Source organism: Crocodylus siamensis, chromosome 2 (assembly GCF_052110815.1).
Source record: "Crocodylus siamensis isolate JL-2025a chromosome 2, ASM5211081v1, whole genome shotgun sequence".
Lineage (NCBI taxonomy): Eukaryota > Metazoa > Chordata > Crocodylia > Crocodylidae > Crocodylus > Crocodylus siamensis.
Genome location: NC_143396.1, coordinates 165945271 through 165960848, shown reverse-complemented (window position 1 = coordinate 165960848; position 15578 = coordinate 165945271). Strand labels below are relative to the sequence as shown.

The window sequence follows — 15578 nt, the reverse complement described above, 5'->3', positions numbered from 1 at the left end:
ACTCCCCACCCTGCCCATATGGGTCACAGGGGGCACTGAGCCATGTATGTGATCTCTCTCTGTGCAGGTGCAGAGGGGAATGCCAAGGTCATTACAGTAGGGTTGCGGTCTTTACATGGAGTGAACTTGCTTTACGTTCTCCCCCCATCCCTGCTGCACGGTCCAGGGAGAGGATATTACCCCTTTCCCAGGCTGAAAGTGAGGAATCGTGCGGTAGGAGGAGAGGGGTGTCACTGACTGGCCCTGAGACTGCTCAGTGAGTCACGACTTGGAACAGAGTCACGGCCACAGAGTCGTAAAATGGGCAGCCAGGCCCCAGGAGCAGCAGGATGCGTGGGGGTAGTGGTGATTTCCAGCTGCAGCTGTGGCACCAGCAGGGTTGTGTGATGAAAGGAAAGGCTATTATTTTTCTGCCCTGTCCCGCCTCTCAAGTCAGCATCTAGGGCTGCTGCTTCATGGCCATGCTTCTCTGGGCACTGTCCACTCAACCCTGCTGCCTTGTGGCTTCCTTGACTAGCCCATAAGATGTGGGAGTCTCTCCATACCACTGCCCCAGCTCTAGCTCCAAGCAGCAGGGTAAGGCTGTGGGTTTACAGGGATACAATTGTGTGTTATGAGCATTTAGCTATTCAGCTGTTTTAGCTTTGTTTGACCTATTGATGGGGTTTACATTCCCTCCACAATAACACTCACTGGGGGGGAGGGGGGGGGAGCAAGTGTGAAGTGATAACCTGTTGGGCTTGGGACTGCTCTTTCATCCCAGAATCTGTCTGGCTGTCTCTCTGCCTCCCCAGCCCCTTGAAATCCATTCCCCAGAACAGAACATACTAGATATGGCTGGGGCCCAGCTGGTGTTTCCTGGGGCCATTAACCCTTAGTATGGTGTGGCTTCTCTAACCTGCCTGCCCTAGCCCTCCATAAACCCCCTGCCTTCATCAAATCCCCCACTGGCCCTTAGAGCTGCTCCTCTCCCCCTTTGCACCTGCTCCAACCTGCTGGCTCATCTCTGCTGATAGCCCCTGACCCTGTCTTGCTCCCATCAGCAAGCATCTTGATCTCCCTAAGCTCCCAAACCTTATGTACATTCCTCCCCTTCCCCTGCCCCCACCCTGCCAACAGTTGCTTGTCTGTCTATGCTATGGGCTCGTACCCTTCAATTTGGGGCCATAGATCACCAACAAGGAACCAATTCCTCCTTCTTTGCCCCTACAACCACACATTCTGTTCCACACAGCTCCCCTCCACAAACTGTGTAAAAGGGACCTGGAGTCACCTGATGTCCTGCATATCTCCACACTCTTCCTTTTTTTCTTAATATATATATTTTAAGTTTCACCCCACCTGGCTGCAGAGAACTTCTTGAAATGATGACCCCTAATATATACCAGAAAACAAAAGGTGTCACACAGTGGGTGAGAGCAGCGGGGAGTGGTAGGAGGAGACTGCAAACTGCATTCCTTGGTTGATCTTGATTTCAAAGCCAACCTCACGGTTCTCTGTGACAGTCGCCTGCCTCTCCTCTCCCTGCGGACTTGGCAGTCCCAGGTTCCATATAGGCACATGGACACTTCCTGTCCAGATATGGATGGTGTCACTGCCAGACAACCACTCGCCTTTGTTTCTATTGGTGAATGCAGCGTCGCCTTGTTGGGACCATACCAGGAACACCTGGCTGATTGCTAGTGCTTCATGCACAGAGCTATGTGCAATAATAAAGGGACTCCACTTGGATTGCAAGAACTTGCATCTTTATTACAAAAGCAGTATGCTCAGTACTGCTGTTTGCAGCCCTGTGATACAGTATGAGCTCGGAGCTATTGCAAAATTCTCCAAGCACATTGAGCTTTCTGGTTTCACCCTCAAAATCATCCCTACTACTGCTGGTATTCCAATTTGCAGGAACCTATAGGTTCCTATCACTAGGAGTATTGCTATAGCAGTGATTAACAGACAGATTGTCTCCTAAAGGTGCGACCACCTTCCCCAAGGGACTAGAGTACTGCCCCAGCCTGGCTTGTCACACTAATTCTCAGAGATTGCAATTAATCCCTGCTTCTCCCCCCAGCTCTACCATGCCCCTCCCCCTCCCCCGGCCCCTTGCCTGTGGACCATCAGCTGCCTGGACCCAGCCCAGCCCCAGGACACTGAGTCCAAGGATGGTGACAGGGGGTTCAAGCTGAGCTGATTTGGGGAGCTGCCACAGCACTAGATTCGTACCTTCCTGACTCCTCTGCTGAACAGCTGGATCGCAACTCCTGATACCCCCTGCTCTTGTATCTCCGGGTGCCGTAGATGACCCCAACGACAACTGCCAGCACCGTGATCACAGCCACCACAATGCCAGCCACAGCACCCCCTGAGGGTCTTGAGCTGGACTGCGCCTCAAAGAGTCGAATCATTTCCTGCTCATCAGTGGTGTTAGCTGGCCGCCAATGCCTGCTGCCCTGCAGCTTGACCCAGGCTTGGCTGCTGTTCTGCTGCACCAGGATAGTCTCCACCAGACTGACGTTGGGAGGTGGCGGGCGCAGGAAGGGGGGCAGCTTAATGAGGGCCAGCTTCTTGGCAAAGAGTACCCCAGCCTGTAGGCAATACAGGACCTGGCAGCCGTCGCTGAGGTAGGCCTTGTGTTGGCTGTACCCCTTGGGACACTTCATGGGGTAGTCAGTGGGGGCCTCCTGGTAGAAGAAATCCTGCAGGAGCCCTGGGCTCTGCCCCTGACGGAGCCCAGCCAAGGGGTTGCCAGCCTGGCAGCTGAAGAAGCCTCCAAAGGGCACGGCAAAGGGGGTTGCCATCTCATAGTCATTGCTCACACACACCTTCAGGTCCTCAAAGAGCTGCAGTGGGTAGAAGTTGGCAGGGCAGGCAGGGGCCCCCATGATAGGGTTCTCCTGCCCAGGACTGTACAGCCCACCAAATAGGAAGCCTGAGCCCTGGGGCACAGAGCCGCTGGCAGCACACCAGCTAGCTGTGAACCGAACAGTAGTGGTATAGTAGCGGACGCCACAGACCTTCTGGCAGCAGGTGAAGAAGATCCAGCAGGTGTGGCACTGCTCCCTGCACTCGGTCCGGGGCTGACTAGCTGAGCGCTCTTCTGCATGTAGTGGGACAGATCCAAAGCCAGTTGGGCAGGAGAAGCTGCCTGTCAGCGGGTTACGTGTACGATAGGGCTGGCACAGTGCCTCCACATCCTCACCCGACACGCCCACACACTCCTGGAAAATGCCCCCGAAGGTGAAGTTGGTGCTGGCTGCGTGGCACGACCCATCATCCACATTGGCCTGGAAGTCAAAGTTGCTGGAGTCGGTGTTCACGCAACCTGGGTGAGTGTTGACGGCATAGTAGAGACGGATAGCACGCTCCACTGTGGCTGCCACTCGGCGGGCCGTGGGCACTGGCAGCTCAGGCAGAGCTTCAGGTGTGAGGAAAAAGGGCAGGGGCAAGCCACCCCGGCCAATGGCCACCAGGTGGTTAGGAATCCCCTCCTGCCACTTCTGAAGGGTAATGCCCGGGTAGAAGGGCACGCTACCATGGCTTGCAACCCGGGAGTCCACTGTGTTCTCCACATAGTCCTTTGTCAGCTCATCCTGCACCTGTGCAGAGGCTCCGATGCCCACATTGACCTTGCTGAAAAAGGTGACTGAGGCCGAGGCAGTGACAGCTGACTTCTGCGCTACTTTGTCCAGGACAAAGGTCTGTTTGACTTGGTCCTCCTGGATCAAGCTGGCTCCAGCCTCCAGCCTGATCAGGACATGGGTACCATAGCGGAGCACCAGCAGCTCTGCTAGGTATTGAGCCGCCCGGGTCCGGCTGTTCTCCAGCAGGTTGCCAATGTCCACGAGCTGGCTGCGGAGAGCAGGGTGCAAGGCAAAAGGAGGCTGGGCCTGCACTGAGTAGATGTGGTGCCTCACCTGCACACGGGTGGTGACTGTCTGATCGTAGACATTATGGGTCTTGGTCTGTTGGTTGCTGTCAGAGAACCTGCCATTGAGAATGCCCAGAAAGGAGGCCTCGGCATTGATGGAGCCAGCAAAGGCATCAGTATAGGAGAGCCAATTCTCAATCAGCTCTGAATGCACTTCCACAGCACTCTCCCGCACTGGTATCACATCCACCCCATCAGGAATGAGGTACTCGCTGTCCTCAGTGGTCCGGCACTGGGTGTATGTGAGGTCTAGCACCCTGCCCATCTCTACGTTCTGCAGGTTGTCCCAGCCCCCACCTGGCAGCACCTCCAACACACTCACATTTAGGGCCCTTTTGCAAGCTAAGAACCCAGGCTCCATGCTGACAGCCAGCGTCATGCTCAGCAGAGCCCAAAGCCACATTGCCCTGGCTGGGCTCATCCTGGTGAGAAGCTCTCACTAAGAGATGAGTCTCTTGCTCCTCACTCAGTGTGTCTCCTCTAAGCAGCTGTCACCCAGATGCCTGCTCAAATCTTTCTCCCCAGCATCAGGAAATCTCTGATTTTTAAAAGAATTTATAGAACAGATGGGGAGGGAAAAAGAGGAACCATTGCATTGTCCAATCACAGTACACAAGTGGAAGACGGGTGGGGGAGGGGGCTGACTCACAGAGTCATCTGACTTCACTCTGCCCTGCCAAGAGGAAAAGAAAATACCCTCAAACCTTCCTCCCAGTCCCACCCTACAACCTCCCTGTTTAGCAGCACTTCCCCTAGGGAAATCCTTCCTTCTCACCCAGTCCCAGGGAATCAAATGCAACAGAGCTGGTCTCAGTCCTGGAATTTCCAGTAGGTAGAAACAGAGAATCAAAACTTGACCCTCTCAGCAGGGAGGGATGGGACTGCTCAGACAGCTCTGCCTGGCAGGGACTTTCTCAGGTTATGAAAGTGAACAGGGACTTTGCTGGGGAAGTGTCTGTATGCTAATGCATGACTGTACAGAATGTGTGCTTCAGGGGAAGTAAATGTGTAGACTATGTACATATGTACATGCAAGATGCATGTGTATATATGCAGAATGTGTGGGCATACATAGATCTGTGTGCACAGAACTTGTGTGCGTGTGTATTCATAGATTCATAGATGTTAAGGTTGGAAGGGACCTCAGTAGGTCATTGAGTCCGACCTCCTGCCCTGGGCAGGAAAGAGCACTGGGGTCAGACAACCCCAGCTACATGTTTGTCCAGTCTCCTCTTGAAGACCCTCAAGGTAGGGGAAAGCATCACCTCCCCTGTCAAGTCAAGAAGCCCATTCCAGCTTCTGGCAACCCTTACTGTGAAGAAGTTCTTTCTAATGTCCAACTGAAACCTTCTCTGCATCAATTTGTGGCCATTGTTCCTAGTTACTCCAGGGGGTGCCCTAGTAAATAGAGCAGCCCTTATTCCCTGCTGCCCTCCCCTGATGAATTTATAGGCAGCTACAAGATTACTTCTCAGCCTTCTCTTGTGAAGGCTGAAGAGATCTAGAGGGGAAATGTGTGACCATCTAAAATTATGCTTGTAACAGAAAGAAAAAGTCTGGACCAACCTCACAGCTGGCAGCTGGTGCAACTCAGCAAAGTTCCAGTGAATCTCAGCTGGCAGAAATGCCCTAGAGCCCCACAGATTTATACTCTGTCTCAACTGTGCATGTGCTTCCCCAGAGTGGCTGCACCATGGCTGGTGCTGGGACATCTCCAAATCCCCAGCCTGCATCACAGTTTGGACATGGAGCTGGAGATGCCACAGCCCACATGCAGGTAACTTAGCTGTGATCTATGGCCTCCCCTAACCCTGGGGCCAGCTCCTTTCTGGCAGACCAGCCTTTAACCTTCTCATTAGATAAAAAGCTCCCATGGACTCATTGAATACAATCCAGCTGTTGTCCAGTCTGTATTTCATAGATTTAGCTGTAGCTGTATTTCATAGATTTCATAGACATCAGGGCTGGAAGGGACCTCGGGAGATCATCGAGTCCAGCCCCCCACCCAAAGGGCAGGAAGTCAGCTGGGGTTATAGGATCCCAGCAAGATAAGCATCCAATTTACTCTTGAAGGTGTTCAGTGTAGGTGCTTGAACACCTCCGCTGGCAGGCTGTTCCAGACCTTGGGGGCTCGGACAGTAAAGAAATTCTTTCTTATGTCCAGCCTGAAACAGTCTTGCAGGAGTTTATGACCATTCGACCTCGTCATCCCTTGGGGCGCTCTGGTGGACAAACGTTCCCCCAGATCCTGGTGGTCACCCCTGATACACTTATAGGCGGCCATCAGATCACCCCTGAGCCTACGCTTTTCCAGGCTAAAGAGTCCCATGGCTCTCAGCCTATCATCGTAAGATCTGTTTTCCTGACCTCTGATCATGCGCGTGGCTCTCCTCTGGACTCTCTCAAGCTTCTCCACATCCTTCCTAAATTGTGGAGCCCAGAATTGGATGCAGTACTCCAGCTGCGGCCTCACCAAGGCCGAGTACAAGGGGAGAATGACGCCCCAGGATTTGCTTGAGAAGCATCTATGGATGCAAGCCAGAGTTTTGGTCGCTTAACTAGCCGCAGCATTGCATTGCAGGCTCATGTTCATCTTGTGGTCAATGAAGACCCCCAAGTCTCTTTCTTCTGTAGTGCTATCCAATGTAGCACTGCCGAGCCTATAAGGATGCTGCAGGTTTTTCCTCCCAAGATGGAGAACCTTGCATTTTTCAGTATTAAACACCATCAGGTTCTCGTCTGCCCATTTGCTGAGCTTGTCCAGGTCAGCCTGGATCACCCGCCTATCTTCTGGCGTGGATGCTTTGCCCCAAAGTTTGGTGTCATCGGCGAACTTGGCCAGTCCACTCCTGACTCCAATGTCCACATCATTAATGAAGATGTTGAACAGTATGGGTCCAAGGACAGAGCCTTGAGGGACCCCACTGGTCACAGGGCACCACGATGAGTGACTGCTATCAATTACTACCCTCTGGGTCCGACCACAAAGCCAATTTCCCAGCCAGCGGATCGTGGTGGAGCCAAGGCCACAACTGGGCAGTTTGGCCAAGAGGTGATCATGGGATACCAGATAAAAAGCTTTTTTGAAGTCAAGATATATGACATCAATCTCTTCTCCCTCGTCCAGGTGATAGGTCACCTGGTCTTGGAAGGAAATGAGATTGGTCAAACAAGACCTACCCGCAACAAACCCGTGCTGGCTATCCCTTAGAATGTTAGCCTGGGCCAGTCCATCAAGGATGGCCTCCTTAATAAACTTTTCTAAGATCTTCCCCAGGATAGAAGTCAGGCTAATGGGCCTGTAGTTAGCCGGATCCACTCTCCTCCCTTTCTTGAAGATCGGCACCACATTGGCCTTCTTCCAGTCTTCTGGCACTACACCAGAGCGCCAGGAGTTTTCAAAGATCCGTGCCAGGGGCTGGGCTATGACGCTCACCAGCTCCTTGAGTACCCTGGGGTGCAGATTGTCAGGGCCGGCTGACTTGAAGGTATCCAGCTTCTCAAGATGTTCCTTCACGAGGTCAGCATTTATGGAGGGGAGGGGATCCCCATCACCCGGATCTCCCTGTCCCATAGCAGGCATGGGCGTCCCATGGGACTGATGAAAGACTGATGCAAAGTACCTATTTAATAGGTTGGCTTTTTCCTGGGCGTCAGTTGTCAGTTGCCCCATCTGGTTTAGCAGGGGTCCAACGTTGCCCTTGCTTTTCCTCCGGCTCCCCACGTATCTGAAAAAGGACTTTTTGTTGTCCTTGATGCTTGAAGCTAGTTGGAGTTCAGTTGCAGCCTTGGCTTTCCTGGTTTGTTCCCTGCAGGACTGGACCAGTGCAGAATAATCCTCCTTGGAGGTGAATCCCGTCCTCCATCCTTTGTAGGCTTTCCTTTTTAGCCGTAGGAGGTCCGCTAGGTCCCTAGAGAGCAGGAGGGCTGCTGTGCCTTCTTGCTGCCTTTCCTCCGTGTTGGAATAGATTTAGCTTGTGCATTGAGGATCGCTTCCTTGAGAAGCAACCACTCTTCTTGAACTCCCCTCTCCCTGGGGTCATGGTCCCTAAGGGCCTGACCGACTAGCCTCTTGAGCTTGTCAAAGTCGGCTTTTCTGAAGTCAAGGACTTCTGTGTTGCTGACTGATTTGCCAGCTTTACGGTGGATGGTGAAGGTGATCAGCTCGTGGTCGCTGTCCCCCAGCTTCCCATCGATCACTAGGTCGCTGATTAGGTCGTCCCCCGTAGCCAATACCAGGTCGAGCAGCGCTTTGCCTCTCGTTGGCCCATAGACTTCTTGAGTCAGGTAGAGGTCATCCACACACGAGAGAAAGCTTTGCGACCGCTCGGATTTTGCTGAGTGATCTTCCCAGGAGATGTCCAGGTAATTGAAGTCACCCATGACAACCAAGGTCCTGGAGCAAGCGGCCTCAATCAGTTCCTGGGCGAACTCCTGGTCAAGCTCAGGACTTTGAGTGGGAGCTCTGTAGTAGACTCCCACCGTTGTGTCCCCTGTGCCGTATTCCCCACGAATTTTTACCCAGAGGGTCTCTAGCTGTCCATGCTGGTCACCAACATCAGCTTGCAGGGACAAGCTGTATGACGGCTGTCCAATCATATGAAACCACCCACCTGTTGTTTTCATTCAGAGATGGTGTGTGTGTGGGTGGGTGTGGCTGTGCATGTATGAATGTGTGTGTGTGCATACATGTGTGCGCACATAAATATGCCTGTGTTTGTGAGCATACTTATGACTTCCAACCTGCACAAGGAGCCCTTCCCCCCACCACAGTGCTTGGAGCCAGTCAGCCTCAACCAACCCTGTTCCCCTCTCTCACTTCTTCCTTGCTTCACTTCCTGCTTCTGCAGGTGTCTGAAGATCACAGCTCTTCTCAGGGGTAGAACAGGGTAGGGCTGCCGAGGACTTCCTCCCCAGAGGGATCCCTGCTTCTGCATGCTGGGCAACATGTCCCTGGCAGGGCTGGAAGCATTTGTGACCCAGAGGGCATGCACACGGGTGCACGTGCACCCCCTGAGCGTGGCAGTGCACCCCCTGCAAAAAGGCACCACTGACACTGTTGGCGGTGCCTGCGGGCAGTCACCGCTTACCACCCCCAACTCCTTTGCTGCTGATGCTGCCAACACTGTCTGCGGGTGGTTGCCAACCACTGGTCAGCGTTCGGCACCCCACTCTCCCCACCGCCAACAGCGCTGCAGATGCCTGCAGGAGCTCCCTGCTTACCTCCGCCATGCTCCCACTGCTGACAGCGCCACCACTGCCTGTGGGAGCTTGCCATGCCCCCCAGCCTCCGGGTGCATGTGGCATTCATGGCTAGAAGAGTGCATTTCTTCCTCTGAGCCTTGGTGCTCCCAAATAAGTAGGGGTCTACTTAAATTGCAGAGAAACTAAACAAGTTTCGTGGGCTGGTTGTAGTATAATAGCAAATTCGGCAGATATTTCCTGCATGAGCTCATATACAATATACAGCAAAGTAAAATATATGCAGAGTTATACAAAAAGTTTAGAAATACTAGTTTATGCTTACCTTAATAAAACAATCTAGTAAGGTAGGTGTCTATGCACTGGTGAGGGGAGGAGGGAAAGGAGGTGGTCACCATCTTATATGTAGCTAGAGCCAGGTGGAGCAGCCCTCAGCGAGGCGACTGCTGCCCTTCATGCCACCCTACTTGCCAATGCCTTCCCCCATCACCACCCCCTGAGGCAGGCTGCGAGACCAGGCCACAGCAGAAGCTACGACCACTGGCTCCCACTGAGGAGTCAGCATTTTATTAAGTTGCTGAATTCCCAGACAACCCCATATTACATGTTTTCCACAAAATCTGCAGAATTACAAATTGAGTAGACTCTTACAGATAAGACAAGTTTGCATTTGATCCCCTGCCCCCACATCGAAGTCCCCCAAGCCCTCCACAGCTCTGTGTTCCTCCTGCTGCAAGGGTCAGTGACTCATTGCACACCTGGTGTACGTTGTTTATTTCCTGGCCTGACAGTTTCTCTTTCACAGGGTGAGCAGGGGCTTTCTCCCCGCTGCCACAACCCTTGATCCCACCCACACACATCTTTCTTCCCACAGGCTGTTCCCCTCCTTCTCAGAGGCTGCCCTCCCCTGAAATACAATCACTCTGAGAAGCTCCTACTTCCCTTTGAAAGCCACGATTCAGGCTTCACCCCGCAACCCAAGTCAGTCAGCTACGTACATTGGTTAGTCACTGACCATAAGGTCTCTTGGGAGGGAGCTGCTCACCTGTTCTGGAGCTCCCCTCCCCTTGCCTCAGGGCATGGATGCTGCGTGCCTCTAGAGGCTGGGGTGGCGGCGGAAGCATGGCGGCGGCAAGCAGTGAGCTCCCACAGGCAGCCACAGCGCTGTCGGCGGCGAGGGTGGCGAACGCCGACAAGTGGCTAGTGACCACCTGCAGACACCGCCAGTAGTGGCAGCAATGCCCAACAGCGATCGCAGACTGCCTGCAGATGCTGCCAGCGGTGTCGGCAGGAAGGGAAAGGGGGTGGCGAGCGGTGACTGCCCATAGGCGCTGCTGACAGTGTTGGTGGCACCTTTTCGCAAGGGGTGCACCACCATGCTCAAGGGGTGTGCGGGCACCTGCGGGCACCCCCTACATATTGCCAGTGCCTCAGGGAATCCCTTCTCTGCTGGCTCCAGCTCAGGGCAGCCTGCTTTGCTCGAGGCCATCTCTTTCTCTCATTCTCTCTCTCTCTCTCTCTCTCTCTTTCTCTCTCTTTCTCCATCAGCAATCTCCTACCATTTCCTTGGCTCCTTTTTTCTTGCCCCTGCCTTCTCCCTGGTCAGATAACAGCTGACCCATAGCATCTTCCTCTGTTGACTTAAACATGGCATTTAAAGGTCTTTTGGGGGGGGGATTGGCTTTTAGATATAGATATATGTATTATAAGGGGTCAAGATGGGCAGCAGGGGTTAACTGGATTTCTAAGAGCTTGGGTTTCACACACAGAGTTTCCTATAGCCCTAGAGGCAGACAGGCTATCTAGCACAACAAGGCCAACACATGGACACAGCCTGAGGACTGAGGGGAGCATGCCATAATACAAGATCACAGCCTTCAAGCCAGGCAGGTTGTCTAACACAACAAGGACATGGCAGCCTGGCAACCAAGGAAGTATGTACCATACTGTCCCATAACATGAGATAAGTGACACCATCTACAAGGTCTCAGAAAGTGGGGGGGCCTGCATTCTGGTTTTGGGGGAACAGACCAAATTAGGAGAAGGCCTAGAAGACTATGTGGATGTGTGACCACAGAGAGACAACCAAGCAGAGGTACCCATGGATGAAGAGTCATCAGGAGTCATCAAGGGGGAAGGAGAATACAAAAGCAAAGACTTGAGATTAATAAATAGTCCCTCCCTGGCCCTCTCCTCCCCGAAAGGGTCCCCATCCCCACCCCCGCTGGAAGGATCCCTGAGGCCACCATGGACTGAGGGCACATACCAGCAGTCTGTCTCATGCACTCCAGTGGAGGGGGGCTGTGGGCCTCGGCATCCCACCTCAAACTGCTGACACTTAAGAGAGAGAGCCTCAGAGTGGAGCCTGCATCCTGACCAAATGTATTTTGACTCTGATGAGCCCTAGGATTAGCAGATACAGAACTGTTTGTATTGCTGGTTTTTGTTATTGCTCTGTACCAACAAACTCGCCTATTATCAACTGGCAGGTGATGTGGTCAGTCTGAGGGTTGCACTCATCTGGAACAAAGGTATAGGGGTTAGGTCTAAATCCAGTGCCAACACCCTCCTCCCTGCCCCCCAAATCAGAGCAATTGCTGGGACAGTTCATGCCAGAGTTGTTGGTGACACAGTGTCCAAAGGTTCCCATAGCTAGCACAGCCACAACCTCCCAGAACCATGCCTCTCCAGGGCTGCTGGGAACAACTGGTTGTCATGGGCAGCCTGGTGCACCCTTCCACTGGTGCTGGGTGCATAAGGATGACTGCAACCCTACACTCATCAAGACATGGGTGTACTTGGCCCCACAGAAGGAACACAATGTTCAGGAGGGAATGCAGCACCCAGTACTTAGGTTGACAGAAATTCCTCCACATCTTGGCCGTGTTGTGACCCATGAGATGGCACTCCCATTGCACTCACCAAGGAGTGCTGCAGCTCTGGACCTACCCCAGCATTTGCTCAAACTCTGTTCCCAGTGTTATTAGGCTACTGCACAGTAAGTGTTGGGTGTAGAGGTGCTGTTACAGGCCAGCTGGGCACTGTGAATATATTAATTTAGTTGCAGACTGACTGAGCACTGCAACTTTATTAGTCACTGGGCTATTTGGTTTTGGATTGAGGAGGTGATGTGGGAGGAAAGCACTGACAAGTTTTACTTATAGAAAAGAATGAATTTTATTTATAACAACAAAAGACATAGTTTGCACATATGACAGTTAGTAAAAAGGTTAGGTTAATAAATAAACAACATGACAATATAAGTTAAAATTGACAGTGATTGTAAAAACAGACGGACAAATTAATCAAGAGTTTTTACTTGGTTAATGACTTATTGATAGTCCCAGTTGAGTTTTTGATTACATTAAAATAGCTTCCTGACCTTGGACATTTAAAAAAGCTGATGTTTTTTGAAAATCTTGAGCGTCTGCACAGCAGCTGGTGCAGGAAGTTTAATACATTTTGTTGGGATAGTACAAGTGGTTAGGATTTTTTTAATAAACCCGCTGAGCTGGGGTAACGTAGGGAGTTGCTGGTAGGGGTGTTATATAAATCATGTTGGGGGGATTATTGGGGGGGTTTTTTATAAAGTTTTTAAGTTTATTAGAATGCCATTGATAGGGTACATTGGAGATTGAGTTAAATACTTGGGGTTTTGGGGGGTTATAATTTTTTTAATGGGATGATGTAAGTTTCAGTTTTACATATTTTTTTTTTAGCTTTGTTGTTAAGAGATGGGTAGCAGATTATGTGCTATTTGTTATTGTATGTATGATAAAAAAGCATTTTGTCTTGTTACACTTTTTTATTGTGTTTCACATGTTTTGGTAAATTAACCATTGGGTTAAAACTGGGGATAGTTATTTGTGTTTTAAGCCAGCAGGCTCTTTTTGTGTTTGAGGTTTTCCATCGCTTGGGAGAAGTGAAAATTACGTGAAAGCTGCACTTGGGTACTCGCAGTGCTCTAAGTTTGATTAGTATTAGCTTGATAGCTTGCACGTATTAACAGGTAATATGTTTGTGTTGCTTCACACCTAATGGTTGTTAGTAATTTATTCATGTATTTATGGGTTATGTTATTAATTATATTTTTTTAAGTGAGAAAACTTATGGCTTGTTGTATATTTATAATTTCTTGGGTGTTTTTTTGAGATTTATTTATGTTTTAAATTTTCATGGTTGAATTAAACTTGTTCCACACGTGATTTAGGGTTGGTTTGTTTTTTTGGGTGCTTGGAGGCTGTTGGGTTATAGGTTGGAAAACAGTTGGCTAAGTCTAGCGCAACATTTTTTTTGCCAACTGAGCACCGGCAGAACAGTTGGGGAAAGCTGTTTTGATAAATTATTGATTAGGGTTAAAGGTAATACAGGTATTAAACAAGGAGGCATTAAGAAGAACTGGAGTTTTGGTTTGGGACCTCCACCATGGGGTGAGATTAGACAAGCAGGGTAGTAGATACACTTGTGGTAGTTTTTTGGGGGATTAACAACGTGTATTCCTGTTTAATGTAAAAAATGGACGGGTTTTTTTGGTTGGGTGTTTAATTATTTTTGTTTTGTTTTTGGGATTGGTAAATTTTTTAATGGGGTTGGTTTTTTTGCTGAAATGCATTTCATTTGCATACTTGAATGCACATTGTCCAGGTATGAGGATGACATGGGTATTCTGCAAAAATGATTTTGACACGGTGCCCCTTATGGGCTTAGCCAATTGTTTTGGGTTGACCAGGGCTGTGCCCTGAAGATTTTTTTAGATTGCTTGATGTTAGGTGGTTATGGTATATTTAGTTTCATGAGCAAGGTTTTTTTTATTCATATGGTGGAATTATAAAATACCTGGAACATGGGACATGTTGGTTTTTTATTTTGTGGACTACTGTTTAATAGTATAAGAGTTGTTTTTAAATTACTATAGTACTTTGTTATATCTGGAGGATTGGTGTATTTGGTGAGTTGTATACCATTGTGTTAAAATATAATTGGGTAGGGGAACTGCTGGAGCTATTGTTTCCCATGGAGGTGGGGTCGGAGGTTTTGGTTGCTTTTTTGGGCTTTGGGTGGTTGCAGAATTTTGAGCTGCAGGTGGGGTCATGGCAGTGGTTACACTGGGACCCAGGGTGGGCAGCATACTTGCAGGTAGAATATAACAGTATTAGGGCTATTGGAAGAAACGATAATAATTTTCTCTTGTTTCACACTTTTTTTTTTTATTTTGGTATATGGGATGAAACTGAGTAACCACCCTGTCCCACAGTAACATTGATAGGTTTTTTCTTCATAGTTTCATAGTTTATAGGGTCGGAAGGGACCTGAGCAGATCATCGAGTCCGACCCCCTGCCTTGGCAGGAAAGGGTACTGGGGTCAAACGACCCCAGCAAGGTGTACATCTAGCCTCCTCCTAAAGACCCCCAAGGTAGGAGCCAGCACCACGTCTCTTGCTAGTTTATAATTCACCAACGATGACTGAGAGGCCAGTTGTGTATTTCTTGGATTGTAGCTGGGCATTTTTAGTATTTTAGTGTGTTTGAGGCCCTGGCAGTGAGTATGATTTGGGGTGCAGGAGCATGGGAATGATCTACATTAGTTAAACAATAGCAAACAACTAGTAGTTTTGTTATGATGGTATTTTATATCTTCATTGCTGGATGAGGGTGGCAGCATTGCTCTGGAGCAGGATGACTCCAGAGCGCCCTGAGGTTGCTACGGCTGCGCCCGCAGATGGACCAAATCTGCAGGAATAGGGAAAAATGGAGTTTGGCTCCCATTAGATGGATTTGATTTTGACACCCACCATGAGTTATATGTGTTTTGTGTTGTTAGTACTTCTTTTTTTTTGTCTTTTTGTGGATGTTTAACTACTATTTGTTTTTTTGTTTGGAGTTTTTTTAGCTACTTTTTGGCTGTTTTATTGACTAAAGGTTTGTTGCATGAAGGTTTTTCCAGAGCAGGGTTGATTGTTGGCCCAGTTGACTGAGCGAACCACGTGCAGGTTTTAGTTTTTGAGGGCTGAACCAGCGGCTATTTGCAGGTTGTACTTTAAGATACTGTTGGTTTGTTTTATTAGTTTCTTAGATTGCGGGTGATAGGAAATGTGATAGGTTTACAGTACATGATGTTTTGCAGCTTACTTATAGACAAGATGGTTGTGACAATGTGAATTATTGTTACTTTGCAGTTTTACAGGAGGTGGGTAGATGGTTAGCAGGTGTTCTGTGCAGTGGCCTTGGTGGAGGCCCGGGTAAACATTATTTTGGTGATTGTTTTTATTGTTATAAACACATACTGTTGTTTTTTGGGGGTGCGGGGAAGTGTGTTTATAAAGTTGTATTGTTAAACTTGCTTTATTATTATTTAATCTTGTAACGACAAAGAGGTAGTTGAGGTAGGGGTTAGTTGAATTTTGACTTTCTGGTAGGTGATGTAGGAGTTGACTAATTTCTGTGGGGTTTTTTT

General features: G+C 49.7%; 1 protein-coding gene across 1 annotated transcript; it reads right to left on the bottom strand.

Annotated features, from left to right (window-relative positions):
• Window positions 1–1530: 1530 nt before the first annotated feature.
• On the bottom strand, window positions 1531–4440 carry LOC149871071 (macrophage-expressed gene 1 protein-like). The gene has a single exon (XM_090034814.1). It carries the CDS (start codon window positions 4341–4343, stop codon window positions 2172–2174), a length of 2172 nt encoding a protein of 723 aa, XP_089890940.1. The 5' UTR covers window positions 4344–4440; the 3' UTR covers window positions 1531–2171.
• Window positions 4441–15578: the final 11138 nt, after the last annotated feature.